The 23,531-nt window shown below is 58.1% G+C and overlaps 1 protein-coding gene across 5 annotated transcripts in view; it reads right to left on the bottom strand.

The window, feature by feature from the left end:
- The window catches only part of SLC6A9 (solute carrier family 6 member 9), a 32,208-nt gene extending 8,683 nt beyond the window's left edge, over positions 1-23,525 (bottom strand). Inside the window, exons 1-5 of one of the 5 annotated variants that reach the window (XM_006749294.3) lie at positions 23,324-23,525; positions 17,495-17,614; positions 4,671-4,827; positions 3,938-4,069; positions 3,304-3,574 (exon numbers count right to left, since the gene is read on the bottom strand). In XM_006749294.3, coding sequence (XP_006749357.1) covers positions 3,304-3,574; positions 3,938-4,069; positions 4,671-4,827; positions 17,495-17,524 — 590 coding nt within the window. In that variant the 5' untranslated portion in view covers positions 17,525-17,614; positions 23,324-23,525. Of the gene's footprint in view, positions 1-3,303; positions 3,575-3,937; positions 4,070-4,670; positions 4,828-5,081; positions 5,101-17,494; positions 17,615-23,090; positions 23,299-23,323 lie in introns of those variants that run through there. The other 4 variants (XM_081818273.1, XM_081818274.1, XM_031020432.2 and 1 more) reach the window with 4 other exon arrangements.
- Positions 23,526-23,531: the final 6 nt, after the last annotated feature.

Genomic DNA, 23,531 nt, shown 5'->3' on the forward strand with positions numbered 1-23,531 from the left:
TGAAGGCAACTGGGCTGGGGGCTCCGGGCTGCCCAGACCCCACCCAACCGGGCACACCTACTCAGGGCACTTGCGTGCTGGAAGCCTTCCAGAATAGCCACAGGGTCCTTCTGCTGCTTACTCAGAGCTGCTTTACTTCAGCCAATAGCATTCCACGAAAAGAAACCACTTCTTGTTCAAAAGATTTTTTTTAACTTTGTCTAATTATATATGTTAAACTGGTAGTATTTTATCTGATTATGTTTAAATCATTTATATGATTTGCAAGGGCACAGCATTACAATACCGGGGGTTTAAAAAGTTTAGAATGCTAGCCTGGGAACCAAGTAGTGAATTCTACCTCTCTTTTTATGGCACCATATTTAGTTTTTCGTTTTGTTTTGGGACCATGTGCTTTTGAGATCAATTAACCTAAGAACTCTTGGAACCCAGCATATTTACAAGTTGGCTCTCGATGCATAACATCTCTGGAATTATTCTGCATTATTTTTTAATTGCTCCAGCCCAGCGATCACAAAACAGCCTAATGTGTTTCTTTGTGTCTCCAGCAGCGGCTGGAGCCTGTCGGCAGGCATCACTGTGCTTCCTGAGCGCCCGTCCCTGTTCTTCGGAGTGATGCCGCATGATCTCATTCCCTCTTTATAACAACAAGGTAGGTGTTGCGACCCCTCCCATTTAATGGACAAACAGCTATGACTTAGAGAGGTTTGGTGATCGATCTCCCAAGGCCAGACAGCTGATGAGCGACAGAGCGCAATCTGAGTGAGGTCTGTGCTACCCCAGAGCTGCCATGAAGACGCTGGGAGCAGGGTGCTGGGGCCTGAGTCCCACTGGGTTTCGGGTGCTCTGCTGTGCACCACAGGCTGTGGAGGTGAGAGCCTGGTCGTTACTTAGCGCCTACGGGCCGGAATCAGACCAGCACGCAGAGGATCGTAAAACAAGACTGAAGGGCTGCGGGGAGAGAGGAGACCGTGGACCAGGGGGTGGGCAGGAGGCAGACTGGGGCTCAGAAATCTGTCCTCTGTGCTTCTCTTGCTTTAGAGGAGTCTCCTAATCTTTTTTCTGACCTGCTTCCCTCATTTGTAAACGGGACTATTTTATACTACCTGCACGAGCTAGCAAACGAGGTTGTGGTGGGCTCAAATGTGATCACACAGCTTTCCAAAGGGGTGTTGGAGAGTGTGGACCAAGGACACCTGTAGAGTATCATTGGCCTGATTCATACCAGGCGCCAGGCACAGTGGAAGCCCATCTCCTGACCCAGCGCTGCTGCCTTGTTCCTTAACCTCTGAACATCAGTCAGTCTCTGAATCTGAAAAATAGGGATACTGTGATAGGAGATAACATGCCTGGCACACAGTAGGTGCCCAGGGGAACGGTGGTGTTGCTCTCCTCGCTTCCTTGCTGAAGCCGGCCTGGGCAGGCCTCTCAAGGGTCATTTCCCAGGGTTTCCAGGAGGGGGCAGCAGGGAGCCATCCTGCTGGGAAGGAGCTCCGCCTGGGACAGCGGCTAGTGAGGCAGGCTTGACTCCAGCCCTGACTGAGGAGAGTTCAATGGGCCACCCATTGGGCCCCCCCCCCAAGCCCATGACCAGTTTTCTTTGAGGACTATTCCCCTCTGATTGCCCTGGATAAAATCTCCAGAACTCTGTCGTGGCTGGCCCTAGCCGGCTGGGCCTCCCTGGCAGACCAGCTGGGGTGAGAGGCTCTGGAGCAGCCCTGTGGGTGCGGGTGAGGCTTTGTGCTCCTCAGGTTCCCCCCACCCCCCGAGTCTAGATCAAGTTGTCCTGACCACACCATGCCTCAAACGCAGTAGAATACCTAACTGTGCAGTAAACTGCTTAGTCCTCTCGGTAGATGGGACCTCCACGAGGGCAGGAGCCGAGTGTCTTACTCCTCACGCGGTCTCCCTTCCGAGGGCAGTGTCTGGTACCTACTAGGTGCTCGAGAAATGATCTGTCCAGCGACTGAGGAACTGAGTCGGCCTGGAGGTAATTTTGCCTGCCCCTCGCTGTTGTCTACACCGCGAGCCCTGTGGATAATGACCACATCCGAGCTGTCTTTGAATGTCAGTGACACAGCATGGCGGCTGGTGCAGGGAAGCTGGGCCCTGCGGGGTCGGAGCACCGGGACCAGGCTCAGAGGATTCTGACCCGCTAGGACTTCCGTCTCCCCGGGGCCTCAGCCATCTCGCCTCTGGCTCTCTACCACTTGGTGGAGAAACTTCAAACCTCAGCCTGGCCTGGGAAGCCCTGTGCCTTATGATGCCTCTGGCCTCTCCCGTCCCACCTGTCTCCAGTTCGCCGCCTCGTGGCCACAGCCTTCCAGCCCACGTCTCTCCCAACCCTTCTACACCTCCCTCCTCCCTCCTAGGGAAGCCTTCCGGACCACCTCCTCACGGCCCCGTCCCTCAGAACTGACCACCCCGTCTTTGTGCCCCTACCACACCCCTGAGCACCTGCCCTAATATGACCCCCCTCAGGACTGTCGACTCCTCAGGCGAGGGGCTCAGGGCTCTTCAGACCCCATGGGTACCTAGGGCCTGGCAGAGCAGACCCTGTAGATATGGAATGAATTAACATGGCTTACCCACAGGCCCCCAACACTCTCTTCCCACCAGTTCCCCAACAGGACATGGGGGGTTTCCTTCAGGACGTCCCCCTGCGCGCTCACGCCAAGGTGTTCTAGAACACCTCCAACAGCAGCTTCCCTGCAGCCAGTCCTGAGACTCCAGTCTCTCTCACCACAGAGCATACTAGTGCCAGGCTGTCTTTCCTAAGCACGGCTTGATGATGACAGCCCTGGGCTCAGGAAGCTTCTACGGCTCCCTCTGCCCTGCAGTGGTAAGTCTACGCTTAATTCATATAAGTTCTCCAGGAAGGCTGGTGGCCCCTCCTAGGCTCCCTTAGGGCCCATGAGTTTCCCACACACCTGTGAGTCTCATCAGAAGAGCTTCCCCTCAGGGTCAGGACCAGCCTCTTCTCCTTTGGGACCTGAGGCCTTTGCTCATGCTGTTCTCACCAGGAAGACACCCCGCTGTCCCCCGACTCTGCCCTGCGGACGTGCCTGACTGCTGGAGCCCTCTCTCACTGCACCCTGTCAGGACGCTCAACTCAGCGTCCAGCCCTCCATCATTCTCGGCTGTGTCAGCCTCCTCTCCTGAGCTAGTCTGTAAACTCCTTAGTTTGCCCGGCTCTGGTCCCCGCACCCCACCGGGTCGGCAGAAAGTTGCCCGATGGCAAGGGGGGAGAGCCGAGGCTTGGCGCCAGGTGTCCCCCCCAGCCCGGGGCCAGTGGGGCCTCACCTCCAGTACTCCTCGCTGGGGCTGGTCCTCTGGAGCGAGTGGTTGAGCAGGTGGGAGAGGTTGCCAGGCAGGGCGGCGGGCCGGGAGCCGTTGGTGAGGTTGGAGGCGTCCAGCACCCCAGTGCAGTCGGGCGTGTTCCAGGGGTTATTGCAATAGGCCCAGGGCAGCACGTGCGTCATGGACGAGAAGAAGTAGTAGAAGGCGATGCAGATGACCACGTTGTAGTAGATGCCAATATACGTGGACACCACCATCATGCCATAGCCCACACCTGGGAGGGAAGGGGGGCAGCCTCACACATCTAGCTGAAGGAGGCAAGGTTAATGTTGAAGGGCCCCCCAGGGTAGGCTTTTGTGGGGGGCCATCGAAGGGACAGGTCAAGGCCTTAGCAGGGGTGAGCTGGGGGGCCCGGGGGCTTTGTGTATACACGTGGTAGGTGAGGAGGGTGGAGGCCAAGTAAACATGGATCCCAGCATGCATCTGTGGCCTTGGCCATTGATGTAGGGCTTGGGGTCAGCACCAAGGCTCCGTGGGGGTTGACAGTGTTTGTACAGATGGGTGAGTAGGCCCCCAGAGGCCCGTGCGTGTGTGTGTGTGTGTGGGGGGGAGGCGGTGTACCCCACCCAGGCCTCACCTTTGAACATGGGGCTGATCCTCCAGACCCCCAGGCAGCCCTGACTTGCAAATTGGCCGAAGGAGAGCTCCATGAAGAAGAGAGGGATCCCGCAGAATATCAGCATGATGAAGTAGGGGAACATGAAGGCGCCTGGCAGGCAGGGAAAGGGCTGGCTCAGGGCGGGCTTGGGGGGTCCCACCCTCTTCCTGCTGAGAACCCAACAGCAAAACCTTTGCGATCGGCTAAGACCAGAGGAGGGTGGTCCACGCACTGAGCAAGAGCCTGGGTCTGAGGCATCCTACCCACAGCGTGCCTTTTAATTTGGCAGAGGCTTCCTGAACAGAACCCAGGCCCCAGACCCACCATGTTAGGGTGGGATTTGATGGCTTCACCAAGCAAATTCACAAACATAAGTCGCTGGGATCCTCAAATTCCCTGAACCATTTAGGGGGCTGTTGACACACAGGGGGTGTAAGACAGGAAACCTTGGGAGGTTGGGGCACCTTTTTCTACCTCTCTTGACCTCAAGGGAGCAGGCTAGCAGGGTCAGGCCCAAACAGCAGACAGCCAGGGTCAGGGGGTGACCTGTGCATTAGGTAAAGGGTACCTAAGCCAGGGATTGGGGCAAAGGAGATGAGAGCCAGAGGCCAGCCTGTCTGGAGAGGGGTCTGTGCCAGGGAGGGGGTAGTCCAGGCCTTGGTGGGTAGGCTCTAGCTAAGTGGGAGGTCCCTGCCCTGTGCCCACTGGGTACCTCCCCCGTTGCGATAGCAGAGGTATGGGAAGCGCCAAACATTGCCCAGGCCCACGGCATAGCCCACGCTCGTCAGTACAAACTCGATCTGGTTGCCCCAGTTGCCCCGTTTGAGGTTCTGGTCCCTCTTGGTGGCCTCGCTGGGCACAGCACCATTCTGTGGGGACAGGAGAGAAGCTACCATCAGAAAGGTTTGTGCTCCCGTGCCTGACCCTCTGGGCCTCTCCCAGCGGGGACACCATGGACCCCCCAAGCCCCCACCCCCACCCACCCCGGGCTTCCCCTCTACTGGCAGGAGCTGCTGGCTGGCCTGGCAGAGAAGCGGAGAAGAGAGGAGCGGCTGCTGGAGGGTGCCAAGCGGGGCCTCCCTCACCAGCCCCCCAGCACCCTGTGCCAGGGGCACCAGCCCACCTGAGCAGCTGCTGCCAACATCGGAGAGGTGGGACACTGAGAGGGAGCCCAAGTCCAGAGCCCCCCAGCCCCAGCCCCTCCAAAGCCTCCCCTCTCCCCTCTGGGTGAGCATCTGGGAGCAGCTGAGCCTCATACCAAGCAGCCAAGTCGGGCTGGGCACAAAGGGGCCTGTGTCCAGACAGCACCCCCCACCCGCCACTCTACCACATCACCAGGCTGAGCACGCCGCCGCCCACGGGCAGGCGGTGTGGGGGAGGGGATGCCCGACCCTTCCCCCAGCTGAAGGCGCTTTCCTGGGGGCACAGGATGGGCAGGGCTGTGAGGCGGGAGACGGGGGACTAACTGAGCTGGGCCGGACTTGGGGAGGGCGTTCTGGGGCTCAGGATGGGAGGACCCAGGGGAGTCATCTATATGGCCCATAGCCGGGGAGGGGGCCCTGGGGAAGCCGACCTGGGGGAGGAGACCAGAGTTGTAGGCACCACGCCAGACTTGGAGGACAGACTCTGCTAGGGGAAACAGAGGGAGGGACTCCGGAAAAAGGTCTCTGAGCTGAGAGGGGGTGGGCTGCGGACGAGGAGGGGGCTGGCCAGGAGGGGCCGATGAGGGGAATTTGCCCCAAGGAAAGGAAGCTGGGTCTGCCCTGGGCGGGGGCGGGGGTGGGGGGGAGGCCTGCAGGGCTGGGCTGGGTGGCCTGAGGCCCCACTGAGGACAGCCCCTTTTGAACCCCAACCCCACAGCTGGAACTGGCTCAGCAAGTCCCTTTACAAGTGTAAATATGCCCCTTCCCCATGCCATGGCCCTTCCACCCCCTCCCAGGGTGACAGGAAATCAAGCCACCCTGAGTGAGAGCCTGAGGGGTCGGGGGCTCTCACTAGGAGACTAGGGACCCTGAGAATCACCAGCAGAGAAGCACAGAGTGACAGAGACAGCCTCTGGGAGATGGGCTATTCCCTTGAGAGAAACGGACAGGAGTCCCTGGAGGACACCAGGATTGGAGACAGAGCAGCATGGCTTCTGAGGGACGCTGCTGAAGTGACACTGGCCCCCAGCTTGAAAGAGACATATTCAAGGACAACAGTCACACTGGCCAATAAACAAAGAGGTCTGGTGCTTTGAAATGTTGCCGGATCCTGACACGGACCGACAAATGCAGAGAGGAGGGAAGGCTTCACTGGGACCTGTGCGCTTTCCAGAAAGGCCTATTTGGGAATGCAGACTCGGGAGGCACCAGTGCCCAGTGGAGGCCCCAGCCACGTACCCCTTGTTCCCGCGGTGGGCATATTTCGGCTTGCCACCAAAGCACAGACACCCTGTGGAGTAACCATCCTGTACACCCAACCTGGCATCGCCCCCAGAGGAGACACTGACCTTCACACCCTCCAAGGAGGTTTGGGGGCACAGCACCGAGAACTGGGGTCCAGTCCCCTTCGAGGCGCACGCAGAGTGAACTGACAGGCTGAAAGAGCCTGCAGGCGTCCATTCCTGCAACCACGGGGATTTACTAACACCTACTGCGTGCCAGGCCCTGCACCAGGCATTGGGAATCCAGCAGTGAGCTAAACAGACACCCCTACGCACTCAGAGCTCGAAATCAGTGGGGGAGCAAGCCATCAATGACAGAAGCAAATCCATGATTTTTATATCGCAGCCGTGAGGTGACCACAAAGCGCAAGTTCTCAAGGCACAAGGATATATGGAAGGAGGCCAGGCGGGGGGCACACAGGGTGAGGTCGGGAAGGCTTCCCTGATGAAGGGGCTTGAGGGCCAGTCTGGCTCTGGGAGAGAGGGTGGCTCACAGCCTGAGTGTGTCCTCTGGGACAGGCCCATACAGAATCTTGCCTAAGGCTGTCACCACCTCCGAAGGCCTTCTTGGGGACAGGCCTAGCAATTCTGCACGGTCCGGGCAGGGGCATTTTTTCAGAGGGTGTGAGGCCGGCTTGGGGACAGCTTCTGCATTCCCAAACAAATCCCGGCCAAATAGGGCTCCTATATGTTGACCCTACAATAACAGTTTTATTCTGTCCAAGGCTTGTTTACTTAAGGGCACAATGGGAGACTGGCAGCTGCAGAGTAAATGGGTGGGGTCACGAAGCAGTGCTCACAGCTGTAAAAGAGACACCCGAGGGGCCAGGAGGGTTTCATGGGCAGGGCAAAGGCAGGGCTCCTTGCAGAGGCCGAGGTCCCCAAGGCTTGAAGGCTGAGGCACCGCCCCCCCAAACCAAGTGCAGCGGGACCCGACGGGGATTTCTGAGCTCTGCTCCTTCCCTGGCATCGAGGGGGACAGTGAGGGTGGGGGTGCCCCCAGGCCGCCACTTAACTGAGCCCTCAGGAGCCAGCTCTGCTCAGTTAATGAGCGGCACACCACTGGGCCTTGCGTTAACCACTTCAGCCATGTGGCCACAACTCACGACTCGGGAGGCGGGAGCCCTGAGACCGGGGCCTGGGGCAGGGAGCCGGCGATGGGGCTCTGGTGGGAGTTCCTGACCACACTAGGGCTCTGCGGTGCAGAAGGAGCTGGGGGTCAGCGACACTCTGCAAGCCGCGTGAGAAGCGCCCCGATTCTGGCTCCCAGGCCTGCGTCTCAGCACCGTGGGGCCGACTCCCAGAGCAGTGGCTGGGAGGTCACCATGGGAGCCACGGCCAGGCCTCTGACTTCCGTTCTAGTGCGAGCTACGTTCAGGTGACTTGGCTGGTGAGGGTTTGGCTCTCTGCCGAGGACATAGCAAGCCCCCCTTTCTCCAAGTACGCTAGAGGAAAGGATCTCCAAAATGCTCTGCGGGGCTTCTGGAGGCTCCAGTTCCCCTCTCTGCTCTCCCCTGGGCACTCCCGGCCGCTGCCTTCCTGGGCAGCGAGACCCACAGCTGGCGAGCTTTTCCAGCACTGCCTCGATTTTGTTCTCCTTGCATCCTCTTCCCTAGCCTAAGCCGCTCATTTTCTTGTTCTGCTGGGTGGACACCTGTACCAATGATCAGACCTGTCCCTGCAGTGGACGTCGGCTCTCGGGCACCCACGAAAGAACCCCTTTGTGCTCACAGTTTCAGCCAGACCGGCGGCCCGTCTGCCTAACCCAGCTCAGCCCTGCCGACTGGCCGGGCTCCAGGCTTCTCCTGCCCATCACCCATCTTTCACTATCTGCCCCTCGCTGCTCTCCCTTCCTCCCTTGCTCACACCTGGGTGATGAATTAAACCACAGGGGGCTGGTGCTTCCTCCCCAGGCTCCCTGGATAGCCCCAACCCTCACCTGAGACTCCATGGCCATGGGCATGATCGGTGCTCTCCAGGATAGGGACAGCCCTGCCCTGTGCCCGAGCTCCCCAAGTTGGGTAGAAGGCAGGCTTTGGGGCTTTCTTTCCATGGTTGAGTGGGGTAAGTTGGCTGATCATCCTCCATGATGCCAACCATACAAAGACACACGCACATAAGACCCTCACATAAGACCACACACGCAGGGCGCCTGGGTGGCTCTGTCGGTTAAGCGGCTGCCTTCGGCTCAGGTCATGATCCCGGGGTCCTGGGATCGAGCCCCCCGTCCGGCTCCCTGCTCAGTGGAGAGCCTGCTTCTCCCTCTCCCTCTGCCTGCCACTCTGCCTACTTGTGCTCTCTATCTCTCTGTCAAATAAATAAATAAAATCTTTAAAAAAAAAAAAAAAAAGACCACACATGCACAGATGCTCTTCCCCTTAGGAGCAGTCCTTAAGGCAGCAGGGTCCAGTCCCACACAAGGACTTGTGACCTCCCACCCCGTGCCTGCCTAGCCGAGTGAGCCATACAGAGCAATCACTTACATAAGTCCTTTACATAGCCTTGTGCCTGGCTTAGTCCCTGCTCTGGATGAGCTCCTGGAATGAGGGGTGTTCAGCTCTGAGGGCAGAATCCAGATCTCCCCACCATGCCTTGGGCTTGGCAGCGCAGGACCCTGCGCCAGGCATGAGAACCCCAGCATTCTAGAGCCTGCTCCCCCAGCGACTCTGGGCAAGTCATTTCCACTCCCTGCAACTCAGCGTCCTTAACTATAAAATCAGTGGACAGACTAGGCAACCTCAGTAGATCTACTAATCTCTGTAGTTCTGCCTTGCCTGGAATTTTCCTATTCCTGACTCTCTCCTGAATCTTCCATTAGTTCCCACTAACTTTCTAAATGACTTTTAAAAAATGTTATTGTTGGGGTGCCTGGGTGGCTCAGTCGTTAAGTGTCTGCCTTCAACTCAGGTCATGATCCCGGGGTCCTGGGATCGAGCCCTGCATCAGGCTCCCTGCTCAGCGGGAAGCCTGCTTCTCCCTCTCTTGCTCCCCCTGCTTGTGTTCCCTCTCTCGCTGTGTCTCTCTCCGTCAAATAAATAAATAAAATCCTTAAAAAAAAGTTATTGTTTTTCTTCTAATTATAAAAGCATTTTAAGCTTATCACCAAAAAAAATGGGAACCTACAGCAAAGAGTAAAGAGGAAACAAAGCCGCAGAGCCCCCTCCCAGAGGTGACCACCCGCATGGGATGCACCCCCTCCTTTCTTCATGCACAGACTTGGACAGAGCCCAGATTTCTACCCTGGGCTACGGCTCTCCTCTGGCTCCTCACTCCCACCCTCCCAGACCAGTGTCCACTGGATATTTTTGTGAATTGTGAGCTCCCTCCTCCTGCTCTCGGTGGACACTGAAGAATCCTGGAGCCGCCTGGCTGGGCGGGCCCTGCTGGGATCTAGAAGGCCTCTTGTTCAGAACTCTGCAGCCCTGGGGTTTGCTCATGGGATGAAGTCCCATCCAAGACAAACTTTATGGAGGAGGACAGACAAGACCCCACATCCCAGACTGACCTTGAGCCAAATCCAGATCACCGGCAACTTTCTCTGAGCCCTATCGGGGAATTCAGGCAGAATCGCCATTACGGTAAATTGTGGCTGCCTTAAAAGACCCCACGACCTCCCCACACCCTTAGATTCTTCTTCCCCCAAGTTCTCTCCCCTTGGTCCAGGGACCAGGCTGGCCCTTAGGTAGCACCCGCCCTGCAATGACAGAGCCTTCTGTCCTTTATCTGGCCTCGCTGATCCAGATCTGGGAAAGAGTCAGGGGCCAGGGGTGGAGGAGCAGGACCATGGGAAAATCTGCCCTAGGCCAAGCAGTACCCAGGGGCTGTTAGTGCCTCTTGCCTCCAGGAAAGCTTCAGAGCAAGCTCTGGGCACCTGTTAGGAGTCCAAGCCTTCGTAAAGCAGGTGAGAGAGGCAAGGGCATGCCCTGTGCTGTTCCGCCCAGAGCACTGATTGGTGGGGAGAGACCTGCCAACACTGCAGGGAGCAGACAGAAGATGCACCCCAGGCTCGCCAGGCTCTGCTCCAGGCCCTGGGGAGCAGTGATGGCGGACACTGGGTGGGCCCTGCCTCTAGCCCTGGAGAAGCCCAGCAGCCCTGCCTCACACGCAGCAGCTGTGGGCAGTCTCTACCCCAGACAGTTGGCAGTGGGGCTGGCACTCGGGGAAGTGGCTTTGGTCTGTGACCCTGGCAGTTCTGAGGTTTGAGGGCAGTCCTGCATAATGTTTCTCCCGGACCCAACCCAGGTCTTCCCAGAAGACATTCCTTCTCTTGCCTTCTGAAGGTCAAATCAGAATGCTCTACCGGGCGGGGAGGATGGCTCTCCCTGTCCCTTCACACTTGCTGCCATCAGCCCCATTGTCCCTGACATCTGTGCCCATCCCCAGCTTCTAGGGATGAGGCCACATGGGTGCCCACCCCGTCCGGGCACTTGCCGTGGACACTGGTGAACGTTCTCTGGGGTCTCTCTCTCCTCCCACCTGAGACCCCCATCCCATCCTCTTCCCCCACCATCACTGCTGAGTCCATGTACCACGTCCCCCTGCCCCCTTGCTCACTCTCCCCATAGGAGTAACTGCCGTGGCACGGACAATGGGGCTGTATTGATTAGTACAATTCCTGGGCACCTCCGGCCCGTCTCCCCGGGAGCTAGGACAATGCAGCTTTGATACACAGAGCAGATTCTCAGCAGGTCCTTGGGCTGGGGGAGCGCTCACCCCCCCCCACTCTCCTCCCCCAGGCTCCCCACCGCACAGCTAACTCTTCCTGCACTCCTTCGCACACTTGCAACTTTCTGGGTCACTTTTGCTGGTGTCTGTCTCCCTGGCTGGCTGGGCCTGCCCCTCCCTGGCACAGACCACTCAGCCCCTCTCCCCACCCCCAGCCCAGCCTCCCAGACCGCCTGGCTCCAGGGAGGGGGCTCAACCTTCTGGAAGGTGACTGACCTGTCCTGGGGAGGAGGGGGCCACAGGTCCACGAGCCGAGGCCATCCCAGGATGAGCACTCAGAGCGGAGCGCGCCTGTCTCCGCTCTCATTCATACCTCTGCCAGCTCCAGGCGACACTAACACATCCCCTGCCTCTCCCGCTGCAATTACTCTCACCTCATCTCCTCCTGCAGCTCTGCCTACTCCTCCCCGGCCCTCCCCCTCCGGCCAGTCCCCATGCAGCCCAGCGCGGGTGCTCCAGAGCTAGAGCGAGGCGTGGGGTTTGTTGTGTTTTTCCCTTGTTCCCAGCAAGTTATTGGAACAAAACACACACACACATACTCACAACCACAGAGTGAGGCAGAGCGAGCTAGGGAGAGGGTGAGCGGCCTCGGGGCCCAGATGCTTCTGAGCTCCCAGGCCTGGCACTTGGTGGGCCCCTGGTAGGGTGGTTGGGAGCCACTGGGCACTAGACTTGGTGAAGGGCAGGAAGAAGGGGGGGCATAGTCCACAAGGCACTACCAAAGCATCTTAGACTTCTTAGAGTGGTGTGGGCGGGGGGATGGTGGGCTCTGGAGCTGTTGCCTCCCTCCCCCCGCAGGAGTTGGAGACCCTCAACCAGCCAAGATGATTGAGTGTGTTCACAGAAGAATGTGGCTGACCACGCAAGAAAGATCTGGCCCGGGGAACTGCAAGGTCACCTGTCCTAAGAAAGATGGCACTAGGGGCGCCTGGGTGGCTCAGTCGTTAAGCGTCTGCCTTCAGCTCAGGTCATGATCCCAGAGTCCTGGGATCGAGCCCCACATCGGGCTCCCTGTTGAGCGGGGAGCCCGCTTCTCCCTCTCCCTCAGTCCCCCTGCTTGTGTTCCTGCTCTCGCTATCTCTCTCTCTGTCAAATAAATGAATAAAATCTTAAAAAAAAAAAAAAAAAAAGAAAGATGGCACTAGCCCAGAGAGTGGTCACCACAGAGTCCAGGCAAAGGTGGAGCCACAGGATAGGAGCCGCGGAGATCTGTACTGCATTGCCCAGGGCCTGAGGAGTTGCTCCGGGAGTATGTGCTGCACGGGCTGGGTTCAGTCCAGCAGGTGTCACCGTCACTGGGGCGGACGTCACTCAGACCCATCCAGTCCCACTTCCCTGAGGCCACACTCACGGGTCAGTCTCCAGCTGATGCTGAGATACCACAGACCAGTGGCCAGGAGGGTAGGCACGAGTGTTCTGGCCCCAGGAAGGCGGACCTCTCTTTGGAAATTGATAGGTTGGCAGAGGGCCTGGTACATGGTAGGATCTTAGCAAGCACCCACCAGATGGAAGCATGCATGAATTCTGCTGTAAAGAAAACCTAGCTTTTCTGTGAGTTTGGTAAGTATGGTGACCTCAAAGGGAACATGTCAGGATGGTTTTTTTTTTTTTTTTTAGGATGGCTTTAAAAAAAAAAAGGGCACAAGTTTAGAGTCAGATAGACCTGGTTTAAACCCCAGCACTGCCAGTTTCTCACCATATATAGCCTTAGGCAAGTCACTTAACATGTCTGGTCTTAGTTTCCTCATCTCTGAAATAGGAATAATATCCACCCATCATCAAATCGAGTGAGAATTAGCACTAATAGTAATAGATAATACATATAAAGTGCTTACTATGAGCCAGACACTGTCCTAAACACTTTACATATATTCATTCATTTAATCCCCCCCCCCCGCCCGCCCGCAAATGCCTTGATGTAGATACCTTATTATCCCCATTTTGGGGGGTAGACAGAGACCAGCCTTGGCTCAAGCAAGTCACCTAAGAATGGTCTGAGACCCCACTGACTCAGCCTCTCACTGGGCCAGCCTCATGCAGCCAGGTCCCCAGACACGCTCCGCTGACTTCCTGCGCACACAGACTGTGGGCCAAAGCCCTGGCTGGGCCACTGGCTTCAGGAAGGCCCAGTCACCCATGATGCCCAAATGCTCACTTCCACCCAGGGTGGGCTCTGGGCTCTGGCTGCCCTGGCCTGGGCAGGGTGCCCAGAACAGACAGCCCTGGCTGGATGGCTTTCTCTGGCCCCGGCCATGGGGACAGGAGGCGGCAGCAGCCCAGCTGGGCCCTGGCCGTAATGAGGCCTCATTAGTGGGATCCAGCTGCTCCAGCCCCACTTTGGGAGGCCGACTCCCCCAGCCCCCGCCTCTGACTTTCTTAATAAGAGTGGGCATGTCTCCAGAGGGGCAAGGAATCTAGTTGCTTTGTTGTGCCCTGTGCCTCCAGGGGGAAGGTCCTGCCGAGCTAGGCCTGAGCAGGGGGAGGGCTGCAGGGAAGCTGTGTGAGGGGAGGGGAGGGCACAGGACTGAGCAGGTGTGCTCCAGGGAAGGTGGGGAGGGGAAGCAGACCAAGGGGAAGGGAGGCAGGATCTTGGGTCCAGAGAGGAGGCCTGAGGAACACTGGGTCTAGATATTGTCCATTTCCCTGGGAGGGTGTAGTTACACATCTCCGGTCACCTGGTTGATCATCTAGGTCATAGCTCAGGCTGTCCCGGCTAAGAGAGCCCCCCTCCGTGCTAGGCCTTATATAAGGAGAGGGCCCACTCTGTGCCAGTCCCTGAGCTGGGAGAGTCCCTACTGTGTGCCAGCCCCTGTGCCTAGAAAACACGCACTGTACCACCAGGACCTGTGTTAGCAGAGGCCCCATGACTCACAGAGTCAGATGCTAGAAGAATCCACAGTGTGCCAGGCCTGTGTGAAGAGAGCACCCACTTTATATCCACCCAATGCCAGTGAGCCCCTGCGGTGGGCGAGGTCCTGCCCTAGAGGAGAAACCCATGCAGGCCAAATTCTGTGCCAGGCGAGCACCCAATGGATGCCCAGCCAGGAGCTGGGGGAGCGCCCACCGTGCGCCTGGCACTATGACAGACGGGTGCCCACTGGGTGGCAACTATGTCCTAGGGGAGCACCTCCCATATGCCGGGGCTTGTGCCAGGTGAGGGCCCAGTCGTCGACAGGCTCTTCACCTAGGAAGTGCCCAACGTGGGCCAAACCCTGTACTCGGTAAACTCCCAGCGAGTGCCAAACCCGTATTAGCTGAGCACTTGCCACATGCCAGGGTGTGGGCTGGGTGAGCACCCACTGTGTGCCAGGCCCTGCAATGGATGGTGCAGATAAGAGGTGTACAAATCCTATCAAAGCAGAACAGGGGCGCCTGGGTGGCTCAGTTGGTTAAGCGACTGCCTTCGGCTCAGGTCATGATCCTGGAGTCCCGGGATCGAGTCCCACATCGGGCTCCCTGCTCGGCAGGGAGTCTGCTTCTCCCTCTGACCCTCCTCCCTCTCATGGTCTCTGTCTCTCATTCTCTCTGTCTCAAATAAATAAATAAAATCTTTAAAAAAAAAAAAAAGCATAACAGAACAGGTCAGGGTGCGGCAGGCCCCGGTGGCCTGTGGTGCTTGCAAAGCCTTCTGGGATGATTTAGATCTCTGGCACTCATGGCCCTAGCCCAGGTGACTCTGCTCTTATGCCTCACAAGGTTTCCCAATGGCAGGAGCAGCCAGTGTGCTCAAAGACACGGGGAGAGGCCAACGAGGCTCACCAAGGCCTCTGTTGCCCAAGACTCTGTGCCAGTGGGTAGCAGGCATGGAGAGGGGCCTGAATCAGCCAGCTTGTGACCTTGGTGTGAGGCCGTGTGGTTAGAGCTGACCCGGCGGGGCTCTCCTGTCCTGGGCTCCTCTCCCCCAGCTCCCTGTCCTCTGAGTCCAGGCAGCCCCACCCCACGCGTATGCAGAGGCACTAGGTCTCCATGGAAGTATCACCCCACCCACCCCCCGGTGCCCCCAAGCATCCCAGCTGCTCCCAGGCTTGGAGGCACCCTGGCCAGCTGGGTTCTCGCGTGGCCCTGTCCTAGGAGCTGCTGAGGCGTGAGGGAGGCAGCTGAGCTGGCCCGGCAGAGACCATCTGGGCTGGGGGTGGGGGGAGGGACACGTGCACCAGGCATGTGGGCCTGGGCACGTGCTGAAGAGGGGCTTGCTTCTCGGCGGGGCACCTGCCCCATGAAGAAAGGGCAGGAGCTCCAAGGATGACACAGGGTGTCTGCCGACGCTGAGGAGAGTGTGGGGACCCATGTCTTCACACCCAAACCGGAGGCAAAGGGGATGGAAGTAAGGAACCCACGGCAGGGGCTAGCTACCCCCTCCCCACATACGGGGGCACAAATGGCAGAAGAAGCCACAGGCCTGGGACTGTCCAAGCAGCTCACATGCGTGGCCCTCGGTAGCCTCTCTTCTACCCCTACCACGGCATAGAGAGGAGGGCATGTCTGGAAGGAGTGTCCTCTGCTCTTTGCCTTTAGGGGAGCACAAGAGTCTAATAAAGTGTTGGCTCAACTGCCTACGCCTGCCAGCCAGGAGGGATGGCGCTCCTCGGAGCCTGTGTCCTGGAGACAAGCCCTGAACAGAGATGGCTTCAGTTTCCAAACTGGGGCCCGAGAAGAGAGTAGCCCAAGGTCATCAGCAGAACTGAGAAAGAGGCAGGAATAGAATCTCTAGCAACCGCTGTGGTGGTGGTGGAGGGGGAGGGCGGTAGAGCCCAGGGGACAGATGTTATGGGCCTCAAACCAGCAGTGGCCGGCAGAAGCCAAAGGGCAGAGGGCATCCGAGCCCCGGCTATCTTTAGGCACATCCTGGGGCTGGGAACGGGCGTCCCAAGGCAGCAATCCCTTCCACAGACAGGCTGGCCGGGCAGAGCCCAGAGTCCGGGAAGCTCAGCTCCGGGCAGGGATTATGGGACGTTGTGATTGATGCTCGCTCTGTGGCACACAAGGCTCCCACATCTCAACCGCTTGCCTGCACCAGTCCTTTCAGGGTCACTCCCGAGAAAGAAGAGCAGCCAGGGAATACCCAGAGGGTTTCTTAGGTTTCATGGGGCTCGGAATCTCCATGTAGCACGGGGCAGGGCCACACCCCACTTCCTACGGACCGTAGGCCTGTGGCAATTCCCGGACTTCTCTGGGAAAGGGAGGCCATTTTTGGCCCTATCACAGCATCACCTCCAGCAAGTGTTCAGGTCACAACACTTCATCTCTGCCCGTTTATGAGCACCCCAAGTTCAGGTTGGCTCAGGAATACTTTCAGAAACTTGGTTCATTCAGACTGGTTCCAACCAGTAGGAGCCAGGCCAGAGCAGGCCTGAGGGGCTGAATGTTAGACGTTCAGAACGGAGCAGGATAGAGGGTCCTTACCCTGGAGCGAAACCGCCCATCTACCTCTTCCAAACCATTGCTCTGGACCAAGTACTCTGAGCCCCAGAAATCTTTGGTGAGAGACAGGGCCTATTTAGGGGGTGGGGGAGCTCTGCAGAGACCCTAGGCCAATCGATCCTTCACAGAATGAGAAAAGCAATGGAAGGAACTGATGTGGGTGAGAGAGGCCAAGGGCAGGGCTGTGCTCAGTCACCAGCTTTTTCCCCTGACAGCTGCCCCATCTAGCTTGTCCCCAAGGCAAGGTCCCCAAGAGAAGAAATACAACCACTGCTCTTGGGATAGGTTCTGACATCTTTTTCCAGTTCCTGCTTCCAGTGCCAACCTGCTCTGTCCCTCAGTGAGTCTTCCTCCTTCAAGCCCTGACCAGGCCCGGCTCTTGCCAGCTGCCTCTCCCGGGGCCTCCCTAGCACCTCTCCTGGGCTCTGGGGTAGCGGGCAAAGGAAGGGCCATGCCTTGGGGCAGGGGGAGAGGGGAGTTTTCTGAGGCCTCAGAAGAAGATTCAAAAAAAAAAAAAGAACGTTTCATTCTTTGTTACTTTTCAGAGTGAGAAGGAACCAGGGAAGGAGAGAAAAACCAGACTGGGTCCGAAGACCCCTTGATTAGCACATCGGAATGCTCCCTGCAGCGGGCAGAGCATGGGGTGGGGGTGGGGTGCTAGGGTGCCGACCGTGTGACTGTCCTGGGTGTCCTCCTGTCCTGCTGGCCAGAGCACCTCTTGTGATGAGGATGGGGAGTGTGCTCCTGCCCCCTGACGTGCCGTCGTAGGCTCTGTGGCAGAATCGGCCCCATTATGGGCTCTGAGCCGCAACACCATCCAGCCTGTCGGGTAAGGGGCCGCCTGCTTGGGGCCTGGGACAGCCCTACTAGTCAGGAGCCCTGGCATGGCAAGCAGCCGGCAGGCCTCAGAGGGGGCAGTGCTCATGATACCCCCCTCCACCCGGCAGTCTGGTTCCTGTACTCACCAGCATCCCTTTGGCACCTTTTCCTACCATGGCAGCAGCAGGTTGGGGAGCGGCCCTGGAGTCCTGGACCACACTCACAGGCTCTGCTTCCAGCACCTTTCAGACCACAGACCTCAAGAGCTGTGGAGAGAGCAGAGAGCCGGGTGGGAACCTGGCCCGGGAAGGTGAGGGCAGGCCAGGTGTGGCTGTCAGGGTTCTCCAGGACAGGTAGTGCTGGGCCCGGACCACCAGCTGGCAGGCCCTCACTCCCCTCCCAGGCTGGCCCACCCTCTGCCAGGCCCTTTCCCATCTCGTCCTTTTTGGATGACCCTCAATCGGCTCCTTCCTAGCCCTTCTTCCAACCCTTCCCCTGGATCCCTTGGTCTCCAGGGATCCCGTCCCAAGGGGCAAAGGTCTATTTTTGACTCTCCAGATGCCCAATTCTATAAAAGATTAAAAAATGAACACAGGACTGGGACAGGGTCCAGTTCCTTCATCGTCTGTGTGGATGGCTTCAACCTTTCTCCTGAAGGGGAGTCAGCTTGGATCAGCACGTGCTCCCCAAGCTCACCCCAGCCGGGCAGTCAGGACCGTCCTTCCTCATCCTGGTGCCACTCAGCTTGGGCTCCAGGACAGCCGGGCATGCTGTTATGTCACTGCCCTGGACCATCAGCTCTGTGAGCACCAAACACGCCGTGCACGGGACCACTTCCCTGCCCTGGCTCAGGCCTTCCCCTGCCTGCAACATCTTCCCTCCTGCTAAGCCGGTAAAATTCTGCAAATCCTTTAGGACCATGCTGAAATGTCACCTCTTCTCTGTAGCCTTTCCTGGCACTCTCCCCAACCACAGTGAACAAACTGCTTCCTCCTTTCATTTTTTTTAAGCAGGTTTCTACTGGTGTCCTTATCAACTCATACTAGACTTATTTGCTTCTGTCCGTCATCCATGAGACTGTGCGTTCCCTGGGGGTTGGGTCCGTGTTTCATTTACCCTCGGTGCCTGCCCCTAGCCCAGGGCGCACTAGCAGGATGTCTTGCTTGAATGGGATTGAAGGGCAATGTGTAAGACTGAGGTACTGGGGGGCGCCTGGGTGGCTCAGTCGTTGAGCATCTGCCTTCGGCTCAGGTCATGATCCCAGGGTCCTGGGATCGAGCCCCACATGAGGCTCCCTGCTCAGCAGGGAGTCTGCTTCTCCCTCTCCCACTCCCCCTGCTTGTGTTCCCTCTCTCGCTGTGTCTCTCTGTCAAATAAATAAATAAAATCTTTAAAAAAAAAAAAAAAAAGACTGAGGTATTGGAACGATGGTCCAGGCCAGCCAGAGACCTTGTAGGAAGCATCTGAGACACAATGTGGGCGTGACAAGCCGGACGAGGTGGCAGACAAATGGAAGGAGTGGCCATAGGGCCATGCTGGTGTATACAGGTTTAATGTCAGACACGGATGTAATAGGGGGTTGTTTTTGACGGGCCTCAGGAGAGGATTCAACCTTCAGACGAGATCGGGCGCGTTCAGGGTGGTATGGCCGTAGAGGATTCAACCTTCAGGGAGGAATTCTCTCATGGGAGGAAAACCCTGGGTTAGGTGGACAAGAATGTTCAACCTCCATAGGGCCTGGTCCCAGGAGGGACTGGATTCATCTTCTGGGGCCTTCTCTACCCTCCCAGGGAGTAGACTCTTCTCCAAAGACTGTTCTGTGGCACTCCGTCCCACCCACAGCCACCTGTCAAGGGCCACCTCTCTCCTACAGGTCCAGGAAGGTTTTAGAAGGCCAGAAGAGACAAGGAGGAAGGTCCTTGCCTGTGAAAATCAGCACTTGGCTTCCTTAGGCCTTGGCCCTGGCCACTTGATGTCGCACAGCCTTTTCCCCAAGGTGGGGGTAGGCGCGGATGTGACCTGTAACCATTTCCCTTCTGTCAGTCACCCAGGCTGGTCTCTCTGCCTCTCAAAGGGTCCTCCTAAAGAGACCCCTGCACATGGCTTTGGTCTTCTGGGGGCAGTCAGGAGAAGAGGGGGTTTGTGCTCCATTGTCCTCTTCACTCACTGCACCCCTCCTTAAGCTGTAAACTTTAGATCTGACTGTCCCAAAGCTGTCCCTCTTCGGCCAACAAATAGTAATAACAGCAGGTGGCATTATTAAGAGCCACCTCTTGGGCTGGTAATTATTATGGCACCTGGTTAGGTAAGTAAACTGAGGACATTCTGCCCAGAACTTAGGCTCCAGGGTGTTCTCACTCAGGTCATCCCTGAGCACTGACTGCAAATATAGTCCTTGTGCTCAGAGTGTTTACATATTGGTTTACAGAGGCTGCGTGGTGGTGGCCTCCAGGAGAATGAATGAGTTGGGCAGAAAGTTTTGCTGCTTCTCCTGCTTCTGCCATTTCTGCCATTCTGTTAAATGGCCCCGTCCATCCATTCAAAAAGTACCACATATGGACCACCACTGGCAAGTAGTCAGTTTAGCATGTGATGAAGAGCTTGGGCTCTGGGACCTGGTAGGCCTGGGCTGGAAATCTGGTTCTGCTACTCACTACGTATGTGACTTTGAGCAAGTTACTTAACTTCTCCGAGCCTCAGTTTTCTCAATCTGGAAGATGGGGCTAGTAATACTTCCTTTGTAAGTTCTGAAGTTTCTGCTTACTTTTGGACTCTATTGCAAGTCTTCCCCTCCAGTCCACTAATCTTCCCAAAGCTCTAAAGCCCCAATTCCCCCTCATCGTTCTCCATGGCCAACAGGATATAGGCTAGATTGTTTAGCAGGCATTTAAGGCTGGCCACAATTAAATTCACTTATTCCACAAATATTTATTTCAGGCTTGCTCTGGGCCAGACCTGTGTTGGGCAGTAAGAACTCATCGGTCTCTGCCCCCCTGCATCTTGCAGGCTAGGGGGAAAGAGGGAAACTCGTGACTCAAACAGACAATCCAAGACTGAAGGAGAAAGATCCTTCTATGAGAGTTGAGAGCAGGGGGACCTGGCCTTGTCTGAGAGTCACAGGGGGCTTTCCTGAGGAAGCAATGCTATAGGGTCAGAGGGACTTATTTAGGCAAAGTCGCAATAGTGAGGAAGAGAACAGGAACAGAGATTCAAGCAAATGAAATATGTGCAAAGACCCTGAGGCTGGGCTCAGATTGCCAGGGAGAGTGACCAAAGATGAAGGTGGACAGATAAGCAGGGTCAGGGCCTTTGGGGCCTGGATTTTAGTTTCTATCCTGAGGGCAATGGTCTCGATCAAAGGCTTTAAGGCAGAGTTGCACCTGGCAGGAGCAACTGGTGGAATGTGCATTTTGAAAACTCACCCTAGACACAGTGTGGAGAAAGGACTGGAGGGAGGGATTAGTGGAAGAGAAGTCAGTCAGGAGGAGGCCAGGCCAGGGATGAGGGGGTGTGGACCAGGTCGGTGGCCATAGGGTGGGGAGAGGTGCACAGATCTGAGAAAAATATAGAAGGTGACTGGTAGGACTTGGTGATGAATTGCAGAGGAGGTGAGGGACAAGCGGGGATCTCTGGTTTCTGCAGGTGCAACAGGAAGAAGCCAGAGCCAGGCCCAGAGACAGGAGTGCCAGGTGCTGCAGGCTTAGAGTGGGGAGAGGGAGAGCTGGGTGTGAGCTGCCTGGGAGCCACTCAAGGGTGGATGGTGAGAGGGCAGTCATAGGACCCAGCTACTTAACTGGCTCATTGCTCTGTCCTTCCCTCTCCCCAAATGGGGCTGTCTGTCAATCAATTGTAAAGGTCCATCTGAGCCAAGCCCTGGAGTCCTCTCTGGGAATGGAAAGGTGACAAGCTCTTTCCCTGCCTTCAAGGACCTCACAGTTTAGGAGAGAGAGGAGGCAGCATAAACTCTATTTGCTGTGACGAGGGAGCGGAGGGGCTGTGGGAGCAGGGGAGGGCTTCTAGTTTTGCCTGGTGCCCAGGTCAGCTACCTGCAGCCACCTGTGACCATGTGGGACTATTCAGCATTCCCAGAGGTTCTTGCCTCCATGTTTGTGCAGGTGGTTCCATTGTCCCCATTACCATTGGTATATATCCTCCCCAGCTTCAAAACCTGTCCCAATAGCATTCTCTTCAAGAAGCCTTCCTTCCTCCTCCAGTTGCAGTCACCTTTTCACCGAGCCCGCAAAGCACACTGTGTACATCTGATTAACACGCTCGTCACATGTAGTGTTGCGGCATGGTTACTTGTGTCCAGATCTGGCTCCCCACGAACTGGAGAGATCTTCCAGGGCAAACGTGTGATTCTTCTGTGTCCCCAGGGCTGGGCACAGAGCGGGCACCGCCGCAGTCGCAGTGTAGGCCGAGTAAGGGGGCGTTTTCTCTGCGGTCCTTGGAAATACTTGGGCATGCTCAGTGTCGCCCATTAGTCCCTTCCTAGAACCAGTTCCCTCACCCACTATTCTCCAACCTTCCGATGCTCCCTCACTTTGGACTTCTCAGGCCCTTCTTCATTTTCCATTCCTCGCCCCCGCCTTTACCCCAGCCTTTATCTTCTAGTAACCGCAGCATCAAGCTTGCCTCAGCAAAGAAATAGACCCAGGCTTTGTGCGGGAGCTGTCAGCGAGCCGGGGACGCGGCTCCTTTAAGAGTGACCAGCGAGGGGGCGTGGTCTGCGGAGAGCAGGCCCGAAAGGGGGCGCGGCTCCTTTAAGAAGCAGCCGGCGGACTGCGAGGAGGCCCCGGGCGGGCAGGCAGGGGCGCGGTCGCTTTTGGAGCTGCGGCACCGCCTGTAGCACCCCGATTCCTCGAAGCGGGGTGCGTCCGCTTTAATCGGGGTGCGAGGTGTCGGGGGGCGGTGTTACATCAGCCGCCACGTGTGGGCCTCTCAGCTGGTGTGGAGGCGGCGGCTCCGCCCCCGGCCCCAGCGGTGGAAAAGTACCGGGGCGCCGAGGTCCCCGCCCCCTTGCCCCGCCCCCAGGCCGGCTCCGGCCCCTCCCGGCCCTCCTGGCTAGCCCCCCTCCCGTCCCGCCCCGGCCCCGCCGCCTTCTACCGCCCCGCGGTGGCTGCGGGGTGCGGGGCGCCGGCTGGGGGTGGGCGCCCCCGACTGCCAGGCCCCTGCCCTCACCTGTGGCCGCCCGGGCCCGCCCCACACGCACCCGGAATGAAGGTTGGGGTAGCGAGGGCGCGGATTTTCCCTGGAGTAGCAGCCCCAAAATAACTCCACGGCCGTAGTCCCTTCCCAAAGCCGTGGCCGGGAGCCGCGGACAAAGATCCCGAGGGCGTCGGGACCCCCTGGCGCGGCTTCCCGGGACCCGCGGGCGCGCGGGAACCCAAACCGGGCCGGTGGGTGGGCGGGCAGATAGGGAGGCAGGCCGGCTGGAGGGGCCAGATAGGCAGCCAGGCCTGCCAGCGGTGCGAAGAGATGGAGTGGGAGCCCGCACGCGGGGCGCAGAGCCGGCCCGCCGGTTCCCGGCCGCGCAGGCCCCCGGCGCGCAGACCCACTGGCGCCCCAGACGGACCGTGACACGCTCTGGTTCCGGCGCTATCCGCACAGCTCCGCGCCCGCCGCCCCCGACCGAGCCGGCTTCGACACGCAGCGACCCCCCTTCGGGAGCGCGCCCCCCCTCCGTTCTCTCCCGCTTTAGCTCCTTGGTGACAGCGGTGACACCCAGACGCGCGCACCTACCCCCGATCTTTGCGGCGAGACAGACATCCTCGTGCGTGCACCCACACACTTACCCACAGATGCCCGCATGCAAGCGCGATCATACCACACACACACACACACACACACACACACACTCACTCACTCACGCCCGCTGGTCCTGGGGCTTAGCCCCGCGGAGCCACCAAACCCAGACCGACGGCAGGACTGACAGAGGCGCGGGCCGCAGCTCTCCGTTCCCCAAGCCCCCTTACCATGCTGCAGCCCCCGGCCCAGGCGTGCTGGGTCCGCACCGCGGTGCGCCCAGGTGGCTTTCTTAAAGGGAAAGTTGCATCAGCCTCCCGAGGCTCAGTGCCGCCGCGAGTCCGCCCGCCCCGCCGCGCCGCTCGCGGCTCCTCCAGAGCTTGCTGTGTTTTGGTTTCGGGAAGGCGGGGGCCAAGAGTTTGGTGAAAGTTTGGAGAG

The sequence above is a fragment of the Leptonychotes weddellii genome, chromosome 4 (assembly GCF_054177405.1).
Source record: "Leptonychotes weddellii isolate Sample4059 chromosome 4, ASM5417740v2, whole genome shotgun sequence".
NCBI classification, from domain to species: Eukaryota; Metazoa; Chordata; class Mammalia; order Carnivora; family Phocidae; genus Leptonychotes; species Leptonychotes weddellii.